This window comes from Pristiophorus japonicus, chromosome 15 (genome assembly GCF_044704955.1).
Source record: "Pristiophorus japonicus isolate sPriJap1 chromosome 15, sPriJap1.hap1, whole genome shotgun sequence".
Classification (NCBI taxonomy): Eukaryota; Metazoa; Chordata; class Chondrichthyes; family Pristiophoridae; genus Pristiophorus; species Pristiophorus japonicus.
In genome coordinates this window covers 44,842,842-44,867,611 of record NC_091991.1, presented here as the reverse complement: position 1 = coordinate 44,867,611, position 24,770 = coordinate 44,842,842, and the positions used below count along the sequence as shown (strand labels likewise).

The window sequence follows — 24,770 nt, the reverse complement described above, 5'->3', positions numbered from 1 at the left end:
CATGCTGTGAAGCAGCATGCTATAGACAGAACTAAGCAATCCCACAATATAGTCTGTTCTTCAAAATATTGAGCAAATATGAATTACACATTTTTTTTTGTCATCAACAGCTTTAAACACATCACGCCTTGAAATCTCCATGGTGCTCTGTTTCATGAAAGTATCATTTCCTATCCACTCGCAAAAATTTCATGAAACAAAATAGATGTTGAAAATGAAAATGAAATTTAAGCAAATCTTGTGGTGTAATGAGCTGGTACATGAACCCATTAGTGGAATGATGTGAAGCCGACTTCACGATTCTCTGAATGGTGAATTCTGATTAAAACAATAAGTGGATTGAAAATCGCCTTTTAGTCAATTCTTGTGACTGCAACAGTTCAGTGGTGAAGTCATCCACAAGTGCATTCCATGCCGGTGATGCTAATTGTGTCAACAGCGGATAACTGTTAATGTTACTACTTTAAGTTTGAGAAATGATTTGCAGTCAATGGCTGGAAAATTCTCACTGCTATCTAATCTATCTGTTTAACCAGGATTTTGGCAATGAGTTATTCTCTCCATTCAAGAATTTGTATTATATAGCTCCTTTAATATAGTAAAACATCCCAAGGCATTTCAACAGTGTTATAAGACAAAACAAATAAATTTCACACTGAGTCACATAAGAGGAAATTATGGCAGATAGAGATAGGTTTTAAGGACCATCTTAAAGGAGGAAAGAGAGGTAGAGAGGCAGAGAGGTTTAGGGAGGGAGTTCCTGAGCTTGAGTCTAAGCAGCTGAAGGCATGGCCACCAATGACATAGACAAAGTTCAGTTCCCACAATTACTTTGTATGATTTTTAGTACAATAAACTCAAAGATCTTGATTCATCAACCTTTCAGATGTTAATATTTAATGTAAATTAAAGGTGCATTTACACTACAATGGTGTGACACAGTTTCACTTTGCACTAATGCTGCAGTTGGAGTGTAAATACAACCTGAATCCAGAATCAAGGCCTGGCCCGACACTGAAATGAAGCCGAGCTGGATTCCGTGTGTCAGGAGTCTGCTTCACCTCTGAACCTGAACAGCTGATTGATGTTGTATAAAACCAAAATCATTTTGCACTGATGTGAGCTTTGTTGTGTAAAAGTACTTCTAAAAATGGCTTCGAGCCTTTAGTACATTTACAGCCATGTTCCTGCACATCAAGATCTATATAAGCAACTCCACTGGTATTTGGTGGAAGGGTTGCTTTACTTGTCATAGAATCATAGAAATTTACAGCACGAAGGAGGCCATTTCGGCTCATCGTGTCTGTGCCGGCCAACAAGAGGCTATCCAGCCTAATCCCACTTTCCAGCTGTAGGTCCGTAGCCCTGCAGGTTACAGCACTTCAACTGCACATCCTTTTTAAATGTGGTGAGGAGTTCTGCCTCGACCACGCTTTCAGGCAGCGAGTTCCAGACCCCCACAATGCTCTGGGTGAAGAAAGTTCCCCTCAAGTCCCCTTTAAACCTTCTACCAATTACTTGAAATTTATGCCCCCAAGTTGTTGACCCCTCTGCTAAGGGAACTAGGCCCTTTCTATCCACTATATGTAGGCCCCTCATAATTTTATACACCTCAATGAGGTCTCTCCTCAGCCTCCTCTGTTCCAAGGAAAACAAACCCAGCCTATGTAATCTTCCTCATAGCTTAGATTCTCCATTCCCGGCAACATCCTCATAAATCTCCTCTGTACCCTCTCGAGTGCAATCACATCCTTCCTGTAATGTGGTGACCAGAACTGCTGCAGTACTCTAGCTGTGGCCTAACTAGTGATTTATACAGTTCAAGCATAACTCCCCCTGCTCTTGTATTCTATGCCACGGCTAATAAAGATAAGCATTCTGTATGCTTTCTTAACCACCTTAACCACCTGACCTGTTACCTTCAGGGATTTGTGAACACGCCCTCCAAGGTCTCCTTGTTCCTTGACACTTCTCAATGTCCTACCATTTAATGTGTATTCCCTTTCCTTGTTAGCCCTCCCCAAATGCATTACCTCACACTTCTCTGGCTTAAATTCCATTTGCCACTGTTCTGCCCACCTGACCAGTTGATTGATATCTTCCTGCAGTCTACGGCTTTCTTCTTCATTATCAACCACATAGCCGATTTTAGTATCATCTGCAAACTTCTTAATCATACCCCCTATATTCAGGTCTAGATCACTGATGTATACCACAAAAAGCAAGGGACCTAGTACTGAGCCCTGCCTTCGAGTCACAAAAACACTCAGCAACCATTACCCTCTGCTTCCTGCCTTTGAGCCAATTTTGGATCCAACTTGCCACTTTGCCCTGGATCCCATGGGCTTTTACTTTCGTGACCAGTATGCCATGTGTGACCTTATCAAAAGCCTTGCCAAAATCCATATACACTACATCATATGTACTACCCTCATCGACCCTCTTTGTTACCTCTTTAAAAAATTTAATCAAGTTAGTCAGACACGACCTTCCCTGAACAAATCCGTGCTGACTGTCCTGGATTAATCTGTGTCTTTCTAAATGAAGATTTATCCTGTCTTTCAGAATTCTTTCCAATAATTTTCCCACCATCGAGGTTAGGCTAACTGGCCTGTAATTACTCAGTCTATCCCTTTCTCCCTTCTTTAACAAAGGTACCACATTAGCAGTCCTCCAGTACCATACCTGAAGCCAGAGAGGATCGGAAAATGATAGTCAGAGCCTCTGCTATTTCCTCTTTTGCTTTACTTAACAACCTGGGATACATTTCATCCGGACCTGGGGACTTATCCATGTTCAAAGCTGCTAAACCCCTTAATACCTCCTCTCACTATGTTTATTTCATCTAATATTTCACACTCCTCCTCCCCGATAGCAATGCCTGCATCGCTCCACTCTTTTGTGAAAACAGATGCAAAGTGCTCATTAAGAACCATACCCACATCTCCCACCTCCCCACACAGATTACCCTCCTGGTCTCTAATAGGCCCTACCTTTTCTTTAGTTATCCTCTTGCTCTTAATATATTTACAAAACATCTTTGGGTTTTTCTTGATTTCACTTGCCAAGAATTTTTCATGCTCTCTCTTTGCTTTCCCAATATCTTTTTTATTTTCACCCCTGCACTTTCGATACTCTTCTAAAGATTCTGCAGTATTTAGCCCTCGCTATCAGTCATAAGACTCCCTTTTTTTCTTTATCCTACCCTGTATGTCCCTTGACATCCAGGCAGCTCTAGATTTGTTAGTCCCACCCTTTTTCTTTAAGGGCACATATTTGGTCTGAACCCTCCGGATCTCCTCTATGAATGCCTCCCACTGCGCTGACATTTACCTTCAAGTAGCTGTTTCCAGTCCATTATAGCTAAATCACCTCTCAGCTTAGCAAAATTGGCTTTTCCTCAATTTAGAACTTTTATTCCTGGTCTATCTTTGTCCTTTTCCATAACTACCTTAAATCTAACTGAATTATGGTCACGAGCACCTAAATGCTCTCCCACTAATACCCCTTCCACCTGCCCAGCTTCATTCCCTAAAACTAAATCCAGAACTGTTCCCTCCCGTATTGGGCTTGCTGCAAACTGGCTAAAAAAGTTATCCTGAATGCATTTTAGGAATTCCGCACCCTCTATACCCTTCACACCAATTTTATCCCAGTTAATATTAGGGTAGTTGAAATCCCCCACTACTGCCCTATAGCTTTTGCACTTCTCAGAAATCTGCCGACATATTTGCTCTTCTATCTCCCTCTCACTGTTTGCGGGTTTATAGTACACTCCCAGCAGTGTGATTGCCCCTTTTTTGTTTTTCAGTTCGACCCCCAATTCAGTTGTGATGAGATACTTAAAAAAAAAATCAATCATTTTAATTTAAGTTTAATCATTTGAAAATTTTCAGTGTTTGTTAATGATGAAACAATATTGATTTTGCTTTCACTCAATTTCCACAATGTAACATCTATTTTCTGTTATTTAAGTTCTGTACGTGATTAAAATGATATTCTGTACATACAGTTAGGCACAGCTTTCATTGACAGATTGCTTTTTCATTGAACATTCTGAAATCTACAAGTAAATTATCAGGTATTATTTTTCACAATGTACTGTACACATAATCTGATCGTAAATATATGTAGAGTAATTTGTAGTGTACTGATTATTCAAGGAGTTTAAATTCAGCAGTGACCCACTGAAGTATACTGCTGAGATTTGAAAGGGAAAGTGTACGATCAGCTATTTAACCATGGGGTTTAAAACAGTCTTTTCTGCCAGTCCCCTTCATAATGCTCAATTTTTAGCTTGTAAGGCTGTTGGGTGATGTGCTTTCAGGCCTCTGCCACTTCACTGCCCGGAGTATGAGAGCAGACTGGAGTGTATCATCTCCAATCACTACCTGTGGGGAAATGACTCACATAATGGCACAGTTGGGATCAGTAACATATTTTGGATTTATACCCATGTCCTACCACTCCACTGAAGCGGCAATGTTTGTGTCATCATGCTATGCTCAATTTGTTTTCAATTTTTCACATTTCAGTAACGAAGAGACTGCTAGTATGCTCTTGTTTTCAAATGTATGTACACTCGGTTCAGCATTAAATTCTGAACGAGCATAATGTTACATTCAGTGTCCAGTGATCCTATGCTCTCATGATGTTTAGGCACCTCGGGTCTTTCAAAATGGACATGGCAACCCTGTGATGGTTACACTAATCCTGTTTGTGCTTTTGGAGAATCAAAGAGTTTAAGTTTATATCCTTGGTTAGGACTTGTGTTCCACATTGATGGCTGTATCTGTGCAAATTTAGCATAGAAATCCTAAATAGGACACCTGGGGGTAGAAATTGCCCTCCACCGGAAACGGGGCACACCTACCCTTTTTGAAGTGTTCTGGCTGCTGCAATGGACTCGGTGGCATAACCGGCGAAATTCAGCTCCTCGGGGTTTTTTTCCAGCAGGGTGGAAGAGAATCATCATTGGGGGCAGAAGTGAGAGTGGAGAGCAGTGGCCATCACTAGCGGGGCGGGACGGAGTGTCCGCAGCTGTCCATCATCAGTGCCCTGCTGATGACGTCATCATGTTGGCGCATCACAACGTCTCTCCCCTACAGTTAAAGCAGAGAGCCGCTGCGAACTCTGCATTAATTTTAGTTAGGTCCACTTGGCCACCAGGGAGTGTTTTGGCTGGGCCAGCGGCCTGGCACCCAAGAGGGGGTGCCAGGCTGGCATTGGTTAATTCATCCCACTTACACTTGCCCCCACCTGGCAGTCAGTCGACAAACAAAAACAACATGGTAGCGTGCCCTCCCCTTTCAGGGTGCACCAAAGCTGTCGGGGGCACCGGACAGAGGCGGGGCTGCTTCCGCGGGGCAATTTCGTGAGGAGGCCCCCGCCAGAAGGTAAGGTATCGGTGCTTGCACGCCATGGCAGGAAAATGGACGGAGCGGTCCCGGACACCGCTCCGCTCCTGAGGAAGGACAATTTCTAACACGGTGATCCCTCCACGGAGAGTCGCCGGCCATTCCGTGCCGCTCCATGGTCGCCGCCACTTTCAACGTTCAGAGACATTATCGAAAGGGGCAATTTTGGCCCCCCTAAACTGCAATGCAATTCGATTGCTTTCACTTCAGTGAGTGGGCGATTCAATGCTGGAATAGTGCTGTATTGCTTTCAGTTAAATGCTGGAGCCAGCACAGCATCTCAGAAAAGCGTATGCATCATGAAGCATATTGAAACTAGCTTACATAAACCCCAACCCACACCCCATGCCTGAGTTTATATATTCCAGTCACAGCATAGATTGAAGTGTTTGCTTACCAGATTTATGACATGTCCTGTTAGTGTCTGAATATGCATAGCAATGCTTTGAGAAACAAGACAACTACCAGTCGCAGCAGGACTAACCCTGCTGGCACATATGTGTTGGAAGTGGTTAATTCATCCCACTTACACTTTCCTCCATCTACAGCAAAGGAATTTGTTTTTGGCCTTAGGAAATGCTAGTTTCCAAGAGAAGGCTCAAAAATATGGGGCCCAATATTTACAGGGATGTAGGGAGGGAGCAGGGGCGCCTATTAGTGGGCAGGAAATCCAGAAATTCTGAGAACTCGGAGGTCTTGCTGAATTTAATGGCAAGATCTCATTATTCCATATCCCACTCTGCAACTGGCCTGTTGGGCAAAGCCTGTGCTACAAGGCAGCAGCCGGGGACCACTGGGGATCGACCCCAGCAATTGAGAAGATCGGGAGTTGTGGTGGGGGGGGGGGAAGGGGGCAGTGCTCAGAGCATGGCAGACATGGAGGAATAGGTAGGGAGGGGGATCTGAGAGATTGAGGGGAGAGGGAATCTGAAGATCGCGAGGGGGGAGACAGGTTGTGGCAGGTTTGCACTCCTGCTCCTCCTTGCCCACAAGCGGTGGTGAAAACCACTCCTAGCTGGATCTGGCAGCTCCTGCCTCCTTTCAGCTGCCGGGTTTCCTGAGCCCTGGGAAACCCAGCCCGCAGCCATTAAATCCAAATTGCTGTTAAAATTCTGAGGCACGAAGCCTCATTTAAATACTATAATTACCGATCTGCCTCTCAGGAGCAGTCTACTCGTCCGACGCCATGACTATTTCAGTTAAACTGGAAGTAGGCACATATGCGGTGGGTTGGGATCAGGTTTCCCATTTTTAACAATTTAATCCCCCTCCCCGACACTGTCTCATCCATACTGGGGGATTAAAATTACCCCAGGATGTTTCTCAGCTACCCCTGCCGTATTCCTTTAAACAGAATGTAAATCACACCCACCAAAAAAAAATGTCGTCACAGGACTAATATCAATGAAAAAAATTCCCCTAAACAATACTAACATTGTTAGTTACTGCAACCCTGCTCAGCAGATACACGAGACAGATCTAGCAGAACTGAAACCACAATTATGTTCATACATAAAACACACACAGCCTAAAGGCAGCTAGCCGCAAACCCAAAATGGGTTTATAACCTAAAATTAAAATCACCATACCTTGAAGTCAAAGCTTTCATTTAGAAAATTTTTTCTAAGTGCATCAGAGAGATATAGAATTGTAGTGATGATCACACTGAAAGAAGAGAAAAGCAGGAATCAGCTCCTGAAGTTGTGATCAACTGGTACCAGCCATACATCCTGGAGTAAAAACATTGGTATCTAATTAAAAATATCCTACTAACAGGTAGACATGTCATGTTTAGCACTGCAATCTGTGCTTACATTTGTTGCAATATGTAGATATGTCCTTTATACACTGACTACTATAAAATCAGTATTATGGGCCCAAGTTTCCACACGATAAAAAACGGGCGCCCCTCCGAGCTGGGCGCCCGTTTTTCGCGCCTAAAACGGCGCCGGAAAAAAACGCGCGATTCTGGAGTGCCCTGCAGCTCCTTGTCTGTTTGGCGCGGCGCCCAGGGGGGCGGAGCCTACACTCGCGCCGATTTTGTAAGTGGGAGGGGGCGGGTACTATTTAAATTAGTTTTTTCCTGCCGGCAACGCTGCGCGTGCGCGTTGGCACACGCGCAGTGTGAAGGAAACATTGGTACTCGACCATTTTTGTAGTTCTTTGTAGCTGTTTAATTTTTGAACATTTTTTAATAAAACAACATTACCATCAGCACATCAGCACTGAGGATTCCTGCTTACTGCCCCTCCCTCCCTCCCATTCGCGGGAACGACGCTGAGCTGACTGTAAGGCTTCCACCTCAAGTGGAAGGCTGCTTGCTGCCTGGTTACTGCCTGCCTGCCCCTCCCTCCCGTTCGCGGGAACGACGCCACATCGCTGAGCTGACTGAAGCACTTTCACACAGGTAGGAAGATGGTTTATTTAATCTTTTCTTTGCTTATAAATGTTTATTCAGGTTGGATTTATTTGTATAATATTTGTAGAAGTATAAATAAGGATTTATTGTAGAATTTAATGACTTCCCTTCCCCCCCCTCCCCCACCTCGTTCTGGACGCCTAATTTGTAACCTGCGCCTGATTTTTTTATGTGTAGAACAGGTTTTTTCAATTCTACAAAAATCTTTACTTGCTCCATTCTAAGTTAGTTTAGAGTACGTTTTCACTGTGGAAACTTTCAAATCAGGCGTCAGTGGCCGGACACGCCCCCTTTTGAAGAAAAAATTCTGTTCCAAAGTAGAACTGTTCTACCTGACTAGAACTGCAGAAAAAAAAATGTGGAGAATTGCGATTTCTAAGATAGTCCGTTCTCCACCAGTTGCTCCTAAAAATCAGGCGCAAATCATGTGGAAACTTGGGCTCTATATATCTATCACTTGTAGTTTGCAGTAGAATGGTTATTGTTTCAAATATATAGGTGTAAAACGTTGCTGATGAAGATGCCAAGTTAGCAGGAAACCATTAAACTTCTCAAAATTGTAGAGACCCTTTGGCAACTCCCGTAAGTATCATCTCGACATTCCCGCTCCACCTTCTTGCTGCATCCCCTCGATTGTTATGAATCAATGTAAAGGTCTCCAATTATGTTGGCAGACCCGATTCCTGTGCCAAAGTTTACACAGAAAGGACTAAGCAGCCTCTTTATGCCACCTTGAGTTCAAGAAGAATCATTCCGATCAGCACTTGGAATTTTCCAAGTTCGTAATCAAGTGCCAGTAATGGTATAATAGTCTCAGAGACCTTCGGGAGCAGGGATAAACAAGAGTTTTGTTTCCAATCATGAAATTTGTCAAAGTAGTGTCCGTTACCTTGAAGTATAAATGCTCAATAACTGTATTTGCAAATTGGAACACCAGCTCATTCAGAACTCAGGGGTGAAATTCTGTTGCGCCCTGTTTGGGAGGCAGGACATTTTGCACCAGGTGCGGAAGTCCCGCCCCACGAGCTAAACTCGGGCTATCGCCCCCGAAAGGAAGTGGAGCGCAAGATAACACGTTCCACTTCCTTTTGGGGGCAGTAGTGGGGCGGACGGGTTGGGAGCAGGGCGCAGTGCCACGCACTGGGCAGCGTAGTAATGCTACGCAGGAAGAGCTCTTACCGACATTAAATTAAATTATCACCCCACGAGCGGCCTGCAGCTCGGTTCATGTCCCTTGAAGCTGTCGCTGGCATCGCCTGGTGCAGCTTCAGGGGGCGATGCACAATTTAGGGTTCGGGGTGCTAATGGGGAGTTGCGCATGGTGATGACGTCATCATTGCTGGTGTGGTGGAGCGGGGCGCGATGGGTTACTGTCGCTGCTAAACTCCCGCCGAGTTTAGTGAGAGTCGTTAGCGGCGCAGCGCCTCTCGTTATCGCCCTCCGGGGGCGCTAACGGGAGGTGAAATGACCCAAATTTCTGGGCCATACTCTTAAAGCTGGATATTAATTTTAATAAATGTTATACTTTTATAAAACACTGGTTAGGCCTCAGCTGGAGTATTGTGTCATTTCTGGGCACCACACTTGAGCAAGGATGTCAAGACCTTGGACAGGATGCAGAAGAGATTTACTAGAATGGCACCAGAGATGAGGGACTTCAGTTATGCGGAGAGACTGGAAAAGCTGGGGTTATTCTTAGAGCAGAGAAGGTCAAGGAGATCTGACAGAGGCATTCAAAATCAGGAACGGCTGTGATAGAGTAAATAAGGAGAAACTGTTTTCAGTGACAGAAGGGTCGGTAACCAGAGGCCACAGATTCAAGGTGATTGTCAAAAGAACCAGGAGGTGACATGAGCACATTGTTTTTTTTAAACACCGAGTTGTTGTGATCTGGAATGCACTACCTGAAAGGGTAATGGAAGCAGATTCAAAAGTAACATTCAAAAGAGAATTGGATAAATGAAGCGAAAACATTGACAGGGCTACGGGGAAAGGACAGGGGAATGAGACTAATTTATAGCTCTACTGAAGAGCCAGCACAGGCACGATGGGTCGAATGGTCTCCTTCTGTGCTGCATTATTCTGTGATTCTATCAAGTGCGTCTAACTCCAGACTGGCAGCTATGCTTTGCTGGGGGCTCTGAAAGACAATACCATCCGGAACTGTTTTGCTTCAGGCTCCTTGCAGGCTACTACAGGAGACATCAATCACATCTCCATATCTACAGTGCATAGCTGCAATATGTGGGCGTTGGAGGAGGATATTGTGGTCGACCATGTCCAAGCTTGCAGAGAGGTTGAGAAGGACATAGAATGTACAGCACAGAAACAGGCCATTCAGCCCAACTGGTCCGCACCTGTGTTTATGTTCCACAGGAGTCTCCTCCCAGCCTACTTCATCTAACCCTATCAATATATCCTTTTACCGCTTTCTCCCTTATGTGCCTATCTAGATTCCCCTTAAATGCAGATCACTGTGGTAGTGAGTTCCACATTCTAACCTCTCTCTGGGTAAAGAGGTTTCTCCTGAATTCCTGATTCGATTTATTAGTGACTATCTTATATAGAGAATGAGACTGCGGAATTAATAATGGGAAACAGGGAAATGGCAGAAACTTTGAACAAATATTTTGTATCTGTCTTCACGGTAAAAGACACTAAAAGCATCCCAATAATTGATAATCAAAGGGATATTTGGCAGGGGTGAACTTAAAACAATCACTAGAGAAAAAATACTGGACAAACTAATGAGACTAAAGGCGGACAAGGAACCTGGACCTGATGGCCTGCATCCTAGGGTATTAAAGAAGTGGCTGCAGAGATAGTGGATGCATTGGTTGTAATCTACCAAAATTCCTTAGATTCTGGAGAGGTCCCAGCGGATTAGAAAACAGCAAATGTAACGCCCCTATTTAAGAAAGGAAGGAGACAGAAAGCAGGAATCTAAAGACCAGTTAGCCTAACATCTGTCATTGGGAGAATGCTTAAGTCCATTATTAAGGAAGTAGTAGCAGGGCATTTAGAAAATCATAATACAGTCAAGCAGAGTCAGCATGGTTTTATGAAAGGGAAATAATGTTTGACAAATTTGCTGGAGTTCTTTGAGGATGTAACGAGCAGGGTGGATAAAGGGAAACCAGTAGATGTCATGTATTTGGATTTCCAGAAGGCATTCGATAAGGTGCCATATAAAAGGTTAATGCACAAGTTAAGAGCTCATGGGATTGGTGGTAATCTATTAGCATGGATAGAGGATTGGCTAATTGACACGAAACAGAGAGTCAGGGTAGATGGGTCATTTTCAGGTTGGAAACTGTAACTAGTGGGGTGCCACAGGGATCAGTGCTGGGGTCTCAACTATTTACATTCTATATTAATGAATTGGATAAAGTAACCAAGTGTAATATGGTCAAATCTGCTGAGTACAATGTGGGAAAATGTGAGGTTATCCACTTTGGTAGGAAAAATAAAAAAGCGAATTATTATTTAAATGGGGGAGAGATTACAAAATGCTGCAGTACAGAGGGATCTGGGGGTCCTTGTACATGAAACACAAAAAATTAGCATGCAGGTACAGCAAGTAATTAGGAAGGCAAATGGAATGTTGGCCTTTATTGCAAGGGGGATGGAGTATTAATGTAGGGAAGTCCTACTACAGCTGTACAGGACCAGACCTGGAGTACTGCGTACAGTTTTGGTCTCCTTATTTAAGGAGGGATATACTTGCATTGGAGGCAGTTTAGAGAAGGTTCATGAGGTTCATTCCTAAGATGAAAGAGTTGTCTTATGAAGACAGGTTGGGCCTATACTCATTGGAGTTCCGAAGAATGAGAGGTGACTTTATTGAAACGTATAAGATTCTGAGGAGGCTTGACAGGGTAGATGCAGAGAGGATGTTTCCTCTCATGGGGGAAATCTAGGACTAGGGGACATAGTTTCAGGATAAGGGGTCGCTCATTTAAAACGGAGGTGAGGAGGAATTTCTTCTCTCAGAGGGTCGTGAATCTTTGCAATTCTCCACCCCAGAGAGCTGTGGAGGTTGGGTCATTGAATTTATTTAAGCTGGAGATAGACAGATTTTTGAATGATGAGGGAGTCAAGGGTTATGGGGAGCGGGCAGGGAACTGGAGTTGATGCCAGAAACAAATCAGCCATGATATTATCGAATGGTGTAGCAGGCTCGAGGGGCCAAATGGCCTTCTCCTGCTCCTATTTCTTATTTATAGCCCCTAGTTTTAGTCTCTCCATAAGTAGAAATATTGGGCCCAAGTTTTTAGCCGCGCCTAGAACGGCGCAGTCCCGACCTGGACGCCCGTTTTTCGCGCCACAAAGTGCGCCTAAAAAAAACCCTCCGTATTTTCCACCTCCCTGCAGGTCCTCTGGCCCTCGGCGCGGCGTAGCAGGAGCTGTAGGGGGCGGAGCCAGGTCCCTGCGCTGAAAACAGTGCCGAGACCTCTGCACATGCGCGCTACAGTGGGCACGCAAGTGCAGTAGCTCCAGGCGCCCGAAACAGTGTGGGAGGGGCCCGAAGCACGCAACCCCAAGCCCTGGCCGAATGGCCTCACTGCGGCTGCGTGAATAAAACTCCTTCCACGCAATGCTCCTGCTTCCTCCCGACTCCCGCTCCCCCCCCACTCCCCTCCGGACTGGACCCGACTGCCGCTGCCGCTCCTGCTTCCCCCCGCCCACCCCCGGACCGGACCCGACCGCCGCTCCCGCTCCCCCCCGACTTGACTCGACTCTACTCCCGCCCCCGGACTGGATCCGACCTGACCTCCCCCTTCCCGACCTGTCCTCACTCTCCCTCTCCCTGCTGCCCCCCCACCACCCCACCGCCGACCCGAACCGAATCTCCCTCCCCGACCCGACCCAACGCCACCTACCTGTAAATCTGGTGCTGGGGATGGGCCCTGCCCGAAATCTCGGGCCCGGCCTGTTCAGCCTTCGGTCCCGACGGCAAACCGCTGCCTGAAAGGCCTGCCTGAAGAACTTTCACACAGGTAGGAACATGGTTTATTTAATCTTTTCTTTGCTTATAAATTTTTATTCAGGTTGGATTTATTTGTCTAATATTTGTATAAGTATAACTAAGGATTTATTGTAGAATTTAATGACTTCCCTTCCCACCCCCCCCTCGTTCCCGACGCCTAATTTGTAACCTGCGCCTGATTTTCTAAAGTGTAGACAAGTTTTTTTCAAGCGTACAAAAATCTTCACTTACTCCATTCTAAGTTAGTTTGGAGTAAGTTTTCACTCACGAAACTTTGAAATCAGGCGTAAGTGGCCGGACACGCCCCCTTTTTGAAAAAAAAATTCTGTTCCAAAGTGAAACTGTTCTAACTGACTAGAACTGGAGCAAACTAAATGACGAGAATTCCGATTTCTAAGATACTCTGTTCTACACCAGTTGCTCCTAAAAATCAGGAGCAAATTATGTGGAAACTTGGGGCCATTGTCTCTAATCTTAAAGACCTCTCTCAGTCTTCCCTTTCTCGAGAAAAGATCCTCAACCTGTTCAATAGCTCTGGTATCAACCTTGTAAATCTTTTGCATTTTCTCTAGTGCATTTACATCCTTTTTATAATGTGGAGACCAGAACTGTGCACAATACTCCAACTGCAGTCTAACAAAGATTCTGTACAAGATTAACATAATGGCTCTGCTTTTCATTTCTATTCCAATAGAAATGAACCCCAGTGCTTTGTCTGCTTTTTAAAAAAAAAGTGCTTTATTAACCTGCATTACTACCTCAAGTGATTTGTGTATCTGCACCCCTAGATCCCTTTGTTCCTCTATCCCATTTAGACTCTTTTATTTTCCAAACAGCACTGTGGGAGTACCATCACCACACGGATTGCGGCGGCTCACCACCATCTTCTCAAGGGCAATTAGGGAACAAGGCAACAAATGCTGGCCTTGCCAGTGATGCCCACATCCCATGAATTAATTTTAAAAAAAAGAGTATGTGGCCTCCTTATTCTTCCTGCAAAAATGCACCACCTTACACATATCTATATTGAAAATAATTTGCCAAATAAATGCCCATTCTGCAGGTTTCTTCATTTCTTCTTGTATTTTGTCACTGTTTTCCTCACTATGGACTATATTCCCCAATTTGATGTCATGCCCAAATTTTGAAATCGTACTCGTGTCTAAATTGTTTATGTAAATGATGAACAACAGCGGTCCCAGCACTGATCCTTGTGGAACACCTCTTCCCAACTTTTGCCAATCTGAGTAACTACCCTTAACCCCCGCTCTCTGTTTTCTGATTTGTAACCAGCTTGCAATCCATTCTGGTACTTGTGCCCTCACTCCATGAGTCATGAGTCTACTACATAGTCTTATCGAAGGCCTTTTGAAAATCTAGATAAATTACATCTCCTGCATTACCCTTGTCTACTCTTCCTGTTATTTCCTCAAAAAAGGCAATAAGGTTGGTGAAGCATGACCTTCCGTTTTGAAATCTATGCTCACTACTATTTTTTATATTTTCAGTTTCCAGGCCCATGATTTTGCTGACCCTGGGGGGTCCGTGGTGGGCAACGTGGTGACAGATCACGATTTAACTGCTGTCTCCAGCCCACTCTGAAATTAATTTCCCTTGATAAGGCTTGTAAAGCCTGCCCAGTGCGTTTATCGGCCAATGAGAGGAAGTGGGTCTGGTGACATCATTTGATGACGTGTCATCAGCCGGTTTCCTTAAAGGGACCATGGCCAACTTTATTTTGACATTTGTGCTGTCAGTGTTCTACCAACACTATCAGGGCACAGAGGTGCAGGGCTACACCCAGGCTCTCTAATGGCTCCCTCCATATGCTTTTGGAGGGGGATCACATCACACTGGGTGGTCCTCTACCCTTCCCATTCATTCGCTGTTATTACCCACTGCCAATGCTGGGCTGTCAAGTCCAAACCCAAGCCTTCAAGTAAAAACTGTGATGAATGCATTAAAAGGAACAAAAAGATTATTTTAATGGATACATTTAATCCTGGCGTTGTGAAATATATGACTTACTGAATTTTAAAAATTTGTTCAAATCCTTATTTTGGACATTAGAAATTTCAGTCACTGAGGAAAAAAATGCAGATGAAAAACATTTCAGAAAGCATTTGGAACAATTTCTGAGAGCCTGGTGGCTGAATTGTCCAATCTCAGGATGTTAAACCCTTGTTATAAAAGAGCAGTTGTTGTGTGCCATACATTGATAGTAATTTTCATCTTCACTGCCTGTACAGTAAATTGGCAGAGCAGATTATCCACTCATCATAGAACCAACTCGATTTTCCAGTTCACTACCCAGGTAATGTAGATGTAAACTGTACATAGAGTGATGTCTTCAACACTAAAAAGGCCCATCACAACACCATTTACAGGAGTAACAGATTTTCCTACAGTACAACAGTGACAACACTCCAAAAGTACTTCATTGGCTGTAAAGCACTTTGAGACGTCCGGTGGTCATGAAAGGCGTACATAAATGCAAGTCTTTCTTTACATATAATAAATTTCCAATGAAATAGCCCACATACTGAATTTATTATATAATATTTTATATATATCCTCACTAGGAATTCTCACTTCATTTCTGGTTTGTGAGGCTTGCTCGAAAACGTATTAAACAGAATAAATAGAATATTGCTGAATTTATTAGGGAAGAGCTTTATAAAGTAGCTCTCATTGCAAAAATGATCTAATATTGGAACATCTATCTATTTGCCTCAACTCAGACATCTCCCCTTCATGTATTCCAGGGAAATCTCAGAACATGAAACTCTATTATACAGATAGATAACCCAAATCTGGAATTCAAATTCAGAAATCCAGAACTTAAGGTAACAAATCTGAATTTGTCCAGTGTACTCCAGACTATTGAATAGTTCACTACCGCTTTGTTTCACTTAACTAACGTTTGCTGTAAAGTCAGCGCTGATGAGTTAATATCCTTCACTCATAAAAGCACCGCTACAATATTTGATATACCTTAAACTAAGGAGATACCATCTTACTTGTTGGTAACCAAGCGCATTATCGTCCAGTCTTTTGGAAATATCTCTGGTCTTATAAGAATCTTAAACACTGTAAAAATCTGCAGCAGAAAATCCTGAAGGAAAATATAAGATTTGTATGTTAATTTTACAGAAGCCAACAACACACAGAAGCTAGTCTGTTAACTAATTATTGGGTTCAGCACTTCGACAGAAATGGGTAGTTTATGGTCAGGGGTGGGAAAGACCATTCATTCACAACACACACCATGGAGCATCAAATGTCAACCTTTATATGAGGCCGCATTTTCATGAAAGGTAACAGAAAAGGATTGCATTCCTATATTGTGTTACCTTTAGCTGGTTGTGTAAGACTTGGCTCAAATCATTTTCCAGAAAGGAATGTCTGATTGACCCCCAGCAAGGTAGATTTCACTCAGTACTGGTTCTTTATGTGACTCATTTTGGTGGCCTAATTTTCTTGTGCATGGACTATGTCAGAATGTGCAATAACTAACTGTTCTTCTCTTTGATAGTTCATTATTAAGGTCAGAACTTAAGAATTAATACATGTGTTACCATTGGAGTTATTGATCAATTAATCTTACAATTCATTCGTGTTCTCACAGTGCACGTATTGATACACGTGTATGCATTGTAGGAACAACCATTACGTGAAATTAAGTTGTACATATTGTGTGGTTTCTTTTTAACTTATACAGACATTTTATTTCTTCAGAATATACCAAGCTAATTATGTCACAATTTGTTTAGAACTCAGTTTGCTGAATTTAAACATTCTCCTGTTGAACAAATCCATTTGCTAATTCATGGCAGCTCATTCTCCAGACTTTCATTTTTGCAGGAACCCTGAATACACAATTAGATCTTAAAACTATAATCTGTTACATAAAAAAATATCCATCTTTTAAATTAGCTGATAGCAAACACATTACCAACAGGATAAGCAATGATCTAGGTAACTAGAAATCTGGAATAATCATACATGCAATTGGTTAGACACATTTCTTAATGAGCAATTATACTTTGTGACAATAGATGATCCACACAGTAATACTGGGCATTAGCAAGGACCAGAAGTCCAATTGCATCATTTTACAATCTCAATCCCAACTGATTTATTTTCTTCATAACTGAAAGATTTTAGGCAGTTTTATGCATGATTCTGCCATTTGTACATTGAAGCATTGAGAATGGTTCCTACTTTAGTTGTATTTAGTTTGGTTCTTTCATATTAAAGTCACAATAAAATGTCATTTTAAATGCATCAGTAAGAAACTGCACTGTAAGGTTATTGTCAACACTGCAGTCGGACACAAGCAGATCCAAAGTAGAGATACAAAATTCTCATCAAGAAACAGTTATTATATTATGTTTTATTGAGAAAGAGCTTTTTCTGAATCACTTTGTATTGTGGTCCTCACATCTCCATTGCTGGTTCTCTATCTGGTGGTTAAAACTGTTTGGGAACTTCATCTATTGGTTTCAACAATGCAAATTTTTAAACTGGCAATCACATTAAGTGGGGGAGACAGGAGGAGACAATTATCTGGGATGATCCTTGAAAAGAGGTTTTGCACTAAACAAAATAAAGTGACAATATTCCGAGCTGAGCACTACAGTTTGCAAATTAAACAAATTATATGAATGATAAAACATTGCAACACGAGTTTTTGTTAAAAACAAGAATCCGACCACATTAAGCTTTCCTGTAAATAGTGTTACCAGATTAGGAAGCTACTTGTAACCAAGGGATTTGTTGGTGCCCTGGAATTATTTTGGTATAGTATCTGCACCTTCTCTCTCTCTCTCTGTTGTGTCTCTCTCCTTTCACTCCCTGCACCATCTCCTTTACCATTTACTCTCTTCCCTTCGCTCTTAAAGGTATCACCTCCTCCAACACCCCCTCACTCTCCGTGAGCGCCCTCTCTTATTCTCTCATCATCATCATAGGCAGTCCCTCGGAATCAAGGAAGACTTGCTTCCACTCTTAGCATGAGTTCTTAGGTGGTTGTACAGTTCAATACAAGAACCACAGACTCTGTCACAGGTGGGACAGATCGTCTTTGAGGGAAGGGGTGGGTGGGACAGGTTTGCCGCATGCTCTTTCCGCTGCCTGCGCTTGATTTCTGCATGCTCTCGGCATCAAGACTCGAGGAGCTCAGCGCCCTTCCAGATGCACTTCCTCCACTTAGGGCAGTCTTTGGCCAGGGACTCCCAGGTGTCAGTGGGGATGTTGCACTTTCAGGGAGGCTTTGAGGTCCTTGTAACATTTCCGCTGCCCACCTTTGGCTCGTTTGCCGTGAAAGAGTTGAGAGTACTCATTCTCTATAATGTTGCTGTCTACGGTCTGCTCCCTCACTCTCTGCACTATCTCTCCTTCCCCCTTATACTTTGCAATCTCTTTCCATGCTGTTCCTCGTTCTGATGCTTGATTGTTGATTTGGTGATTTTTATTCAAAGTAACTTAAATCATGGATCGTGACTGGGAAAATTGAAAAGGAATACACTTTTTGATTCCTGATAGTCGAATGCAATTTTTGTAGACTAGTCAGGCAAAAATAAGAGGCTGGATTTTACTAACCTCGGCAGGTCCGTGGCGGGCGATGTCGGTGGCGGGTCCCGGCCTCGGGGCTACCTCCAGCCCGCTGTCCAAAATGATTTTCCGCTGATTAGGTTTATTAAGCCTCCCCAGTACATTTCCCGGGCCAATTGAAGGAAGCGGGTCTGATGACTTTATTTGAGGACCATCAATGTTCGACAGCATTGAGGTGCTACAAACACTGATAAATATTGCACAGAGGTGCACGGCTGCATCCAGGCTCTCCCACGACTCCCTTCATATGCTTATGCAGGAAGTCACAACACATAGGAGAGTCCCTCTTCCAAAGGGTGGAAGAGACCTCCCCAGGACACCAACGCAGCCTGGTTGGACATTTCAGAGGAGGACACAAGCAGGATGTCGTCAGGAGGACCAGACCGTAGTGGCACAAATCTTTCAATGATCTCAATAGCTCTTGAAACGTTACTGCAAAGCCACACTCAACCTCATCCTGCTGTGCCACTCATCACATCCCCATCACTCTGCCTTCCCGATCCTACAATTACTCATCCTACATCCTTACTCACACCAACTTACCTTGCACCTCCACCCATTCCTCTCTATCTACATTATCACTTCCCCATCTCACCAGCCACCCCTCACACTCACCCTCATCCGAGTCCAATCATACCAACTAACAACACGCAAGGGTGTTTTAGCCAATGTTCATGTGAAGTTTCTGTGAATGCGCTGTCAAACATTGAAATCTTTATTTTCAATACTTTGCATTCTTGGACAGATTTGTGTGCACCTTTGGAAGTAGCTTAGTGAGTTGCAATGAATGGTGAGACATAACGGTACACCTCGCAATACTGATGAGCGTGAAAGGAATGGCTTGGGCATTGTAGGTATGCTTTATGGTGCTGGTGTGAGGTGGTGCTAACCTGGCACATCATGTAGCAACCAGCGTGTGCAGCATCAAGTGAAAGAAATCTGGGCATGGTGAGGTCACCCCTGGAGTTCCCAACAGCAATGTGGTCAGGTGCTGATGCCCTGTGCAGCATCAGTTGATTGCGGAGAATGTTGGTGTTGTTGTTGGTGCTGTTGTTGTTGGTGCTGCTGGTGTTGGGGATGATCGTGATGGGATTCTGAGGACCAAGGTGAGATAGTTTCAAGGGCACCGATGCTGATGTATTCGATGGCAAGTGAACTTGAGATGGCAGAAGCAATGTGTCAATGGTGAGAGAGATTGTTCCAATGAGGTGACACTGGATAGAGAGTTTACTCCAAATACTTGCAACCTGCATAAAGCTCAATCTGTCTTCCAAATGCAGTAAGCAACTGCTTCTGAGCTTGGAAAGCTAACAACTGTGTGATGGGAGCTGTTATAGCACATTTGCAGCTGTCAAGTAATGAGATAATTCCATGGCCATTCAACCAGCTTACCTGATGTGATCCCCGAGCAGTATGCGACCTGGTAAACTCAGGAGGTGAGCTGAAAATAGTTCTTAATCCTCTGCTAACAAGATCATAATGACTTGAATTCCCCCTCCCTCCACCCCGCTGCCCCACCCACTGGTGTCAGATCTGCTCAGCATTGCCAGACCCAACATTTGGGAAAGGTGCGTGGCGGCGGGTTGATAGTGGGGTCCCGACCCACTGTCAAAAAAAAAATTCCCACCTGACCCACCACCAATCGCGCCTGCTGACCCAACCCCCCCCCCCACCCTCCCAAAATATTCCCCCCCAAGGTCTTTCAAACATTTATTCACATATCTATTAGTGCTCTGTGAATTGGCAGATCAATGCATTGTGCACACAAGTGCAATTGACTCACCCGGAGATCATCTTTGCAGGTGAAGTTCTCTAGAAGTTGTTGATAATGTTTATCTGTCATTTGCCTCAGCAGAGCAAGCACACAAGCCACAAACTCCCCCTGTCAGAAACCAAACACAAGCAAGTTACCATTCCCCCGTGATTTAGAGAAGGAATGACAGTGTCAGCACTAAAGCATTTTAATTGTGTGCAATTTGGTAAAGTACAGCACCCTATACTTGAAATAAAGAAACCATAGATCATTTCATTCAGAGCTCAGCACCATGATATATGTGGCAGTGCGGCTTCACTGGGTCAGTGAACAGGAAATACAGGACTCAAAAGAAATTTATTTACAATGGCAAATTTAGACCATCTGCCCCCCCAAAAAAATCGATTTTGTAGAATCTTGCAACATAGAGGGAGGCCATTTGGCCCATCGTGCCTGTGGTGGCTCTTTGAAAGAGCTGTCCAATTAGTTCCACTCCCCCCACTCTTTCCCTGTAGCCCTGCAAATATTTTATTTTCATGGAGTAACCTGCTGGCACTGTCAATTTTTCCTGTGAAGAATAGCCAATTAGATGAAGTTGCAGAGGGCTGGCTGCTTGTGCCTGTGAGCCATGCTTCGAGCACAAGCCACTCCATTCAGGAGTGGACAGGTGAGATTAAAGTGGGCAAAGTGGAAAAGGTTGAAAGAGTAGACTCAAAGAATTCTGCTTAAAGGGAATAGCGTGCTCTATCTTTAGATCGTTTTTACAAAGGGCTTCCAATTGTACTTGGAGTTGAAATGGTAATAATAGTCAAATTTTAGAGATCTTACTTTACAATAGCACTGGCATCACAAAGCAACCTTAACATGCTTTTATTTGAAGCTACAAAAAAAATTAAATTTTCCTCAGCAATTTTCTTTCTTCAATCATATCCCGAAGCAGCACAATCCTTGCTGAGGTCTGGTTTTGCATGGGCCTTGGTCATTCCAAGTACCCAGCCTGTGTCCAATATCTATGTGTGAGCCTCCATGCTGAGCACTGGTAGGCGATTCGTGACACGGATATGAAAACTCACATCACTGATGAAATATGCAAGGGTGGCGCATCTCATGCTGGACTGTGACTTGGCCCTCTTCCTACATGTCACGAGACAATGAAGGAAGTCAGTGAGGTGATCTAAAATTACGATAACAGCCTCCTCACACCTTGCCTACCCAACAAGGGTCCAGAGGCTGACATGTGCAGCACTGCAAATGTTTTTGAGACCTGAAGAATGTTTAATCAGAGAAACATGAGTCAAACATGTGTATTTAATGATTAGAGTAAAGGTGCACATACTTCACCCACAGGAAGGTCCTATAAGTACCGTAAGGAATACTTTTCATTGGATTATCTCGTACTTCCAAAATTATTGTGGCTTTTGGGTGCACTGAAAGCCTAACATCAGATGAGAAATGGATTATTGTATAATCTTGAAATTAGAGTTCGGCCATTAAGAGTGAAATCAAGAAGCAGTTTTTCCCACAAACTATTGTGGAAATCTGAAACACACTTCTCCAAAAATCTGTGGATGTTAGGTTAAAACTGAGATTGATCAATTTTTGTTCGTTAAGGATACCAAGGGATATGGAGCAAAGGTGGGTAAATAGAGTTGAAATCCAAGACAGCCATGATCTAAGTGAGTGGTGGAAAAGACTTGAAGGGCTGAATAGCCTAACCATGTTCATATATTCCTATGTCCCTAGCTAGTCCAAAAGGAAGCGTTTCTAATCAGTAAGACAAATGGTTGCCAAGATTAAAAACATTTTTTATGTTTTCTTCTTCCCTTCAGTTTGGCTGGTATTCTTTTTGTACATATGAATCTGGCTGGTGATGGGAAGAGAGAAAAGGAAGAAACCAAAGCAGGAGGAAGAAATAATGAGAGAAAGAGGGAAATGGAGAAGAGCAGATAAACAAACAAGGTAAATACAATCTTGTAGACTGCTTTTTCCTGTGATGCAGGAAAGATCAAAAAAATTACAATTTTGTAATTTGAATCAAAAATGGATAACTTATACACAGTTACACAAGTATTTTTGCTAAACTATTAACAATAAGTAGAAAATAAAATTGTATAATGTTTTCAATTTAATACTGTGATGCAAATAATACAAACTTGTCCTTGTAAACATATATGACTAGATGGGCCATGTGTAAAGTTATTGTGGGTACGACATTTCCCTTGGGATAAGTGTACAATCTAGGCAATTGTACAAATGTAGAGATTTTAGATATTTTCATTAAAATTGTAAAAGCCTAGAAAAGAGTGACAAAATATCAGAGACAAAGTGCACTTGCAAAGACATTTACTTCCAGTAGTACACTTACAGTGACATCCTGAAACTGCAGACGAATTGTAGGTCCCGAGGGCTGGGGCTTGTTGCTGATTTCTAATATGGTTCTCAGCAGCACACCCAACAAACTGTCTACAAGCATGTCCACCTCCTCTGAAACAGTTGCTTCCTGAATGATGATAATAAAATCAATTGCAACTGATGTCAAATAAATTTATATAGTATTACATAGTATTTACAGCACAGAAACAGGCCATTCCGATTGAAGAAGTGAGGCTTGTTAAAATAAGGTTTTGGCAGGTTCACAGTTCAAAATGTTGGCTGGTGCAAACTGGTCTTGCACCTCTAACAGTCGATAAAACTGAATGCTTGCTGAATAATGAAGAGGCTTAGTGGATCTGGCTGCAAAGTCCCGATTGTATTGTGTCGTCTTAAAGGCATCATTTACAATATTGTTATTGTACAAGGTGTGTGTCATTTAGTGTGTTCCCTCTTAATAAATGCTTTACTTATTTTTGCAAAGCACCATCACACAAAAATCAAAGTGGAAATAATATGTTGACTGGGAGGCACTATTGCAATGTCTACTTTATTATCTTCCAATGATTGTCCACATTTGTGTGGAGATAGGAAGAGCAGAGTACAAGTAGAAGTAACATAGTTAGTAATTAGAAGTCATTCCTGTCAAAGATCACTATTCTCTCCAATATATTTATTATGTAGATTGAAAAACAAACTCATAAGCCATCTCAGTGACATTGGTATTTTCATACCCTTGCATTTCTCAGGCACTCGGCAACAAGAGGCGAGCAATCGATCCACATGGCCACAGAAAACCTAATTAAAGTGGTTCACACTTGTTCCCCAATGATAAATATATAGTAAGGTACAGACTGACTACAGCAAAAGTAAATAGTTATGTTAAACAAATTTTCTAATTTACAGTGGAGGTGGATTAGTATAAATCTTTTTTGTGAATTTTCAATTGTAAGAAACATTTTTCAATGTCCCAGCTAAAGCTCCATTCTGGCCAGTGGAAAAGCTAAAACCTTAATTGAGAAAACTCTTCACAAAAAGTACTTTATCAATCACCAATAAGGTTCAATTACTCATGTTTGCTTGTGATTTATTGTAGCCATTCCATTTAATGCAATTGGCCTGTCAAGCCAAAATTAACTGTTTTTTTCCGTGCCTTTTATTTCAATATTGTGGCCCCAAAAATCCATCGGAAGGCATATCTTGACAGAAGTACGAGATGTACCTGCCCAGAATTTTGATCAATGACCCTGCCAAATTTTGTGGCGTGTTGGGAAAGTCTGCGATTTAAGTACCTTTGCTATGCTCAGGGGCACATCTGGAGCGAAAGGTGTTGATGACCATACAAGTCCCCTCTCAAAAAAAAAATCATGACCAAAGTTTTGCTGGTCAAGGGCTTGACCCCAACCTGGAACTGCGATGTGTACCATATCTTCCAGTGGCCAGGAGGTGTGTCTGAAATGACAAGTTGTACTTATGCCAACCCGATGCTGCATTCCTTAGAAGGCCTGGAAACTTCAGCCTGCCCTCCAACCCGAAACAACAATGGCCTTTGGGGGCGGGTGGTGGCCCTGTTCGCAAAAGGCCATCCCGGAAACTTGTCTAGAGGACCAAGATTTGATGTATCTCGGTCCTGGTCTAGTTTTCAGCCATTTAATTAATTGCAGCAGAATGGGGGATTCTCCTTTGAGGAGAGATTGAGCAGACTATGCCCTATTCTCTAGAGTTTAGAAGAATGAGAGGTGATCTCATTAAAACATACAAAATTCTTACGGGGCTTGACAGGGTAGATGCAGGGAGGATGCTTCCCCTGGCTGGGGAGTCTAGAACCCGGGGTCACAGTCTCAGAATAAGGGGTCGGCCATTTAGGACTGAGATGAGGAGAAACTTCAACAACTACTTGTATTTATATAGCGCCTTTAACATAGTGAAACGTCCCAAGGCGCTTCACAACAGTATTATGCGACAAAAATTTGACACCGAGCCGCATAAGTAGAAATTAGCACAGGTGACCAAAAGCTTGCTCAAAGAGGTATGTTTTAAGGAGCATCTTGAAGGAGGAAAGAGAAGTAGAGAGGTTTAGGCAAGGAGTTCCAGAGCTTGGGGTCTCGGCAAGCGAAGGCACAGCCACCAATGGTTGAGCGATTATAATCAGGGATGTTCAGGAGGGCAGAATTAGAGAAGTGCAGACATCTCGGGGTCCAGGGG

At 43.1% G+C, this 24,770-nt stretch overlaps 1 protein-coding gene across 1 annotated transcript in view; it reads right to left on the bottom strand.

The window, feature by feature from the left end:
- Nucleotides 1-24,770, bottom strand: part of LOC139280730 (dedicator of cytokinesis protein 4-like) — a 511,619-nt gene that overhangs the window by 153,441 nt on the left and 333,408 nt on the right. Inside the window, exons 25-28 of the mRNA XM_070900388.1 lie at nt 22,561-22,695; nt 20,226-20,324; nt 15,847-15,941; nt 7,007-7,082 (exon numbers count right to left, since the gene is read on the bottom strand). Coding sequence (XP_070756489.1) covers nt 7,007-7,082; nt 15,847-15,941; nt 20,226-20,324; nt 22,561-22,695 — 405 coding nt within the window. The remainder of the gene's footprint in view (nt 1-7,006; nt 7,083-15,846; nt 15,942-20,225; nt 20,325-22,560; nt 22,696-24,770) is intronic.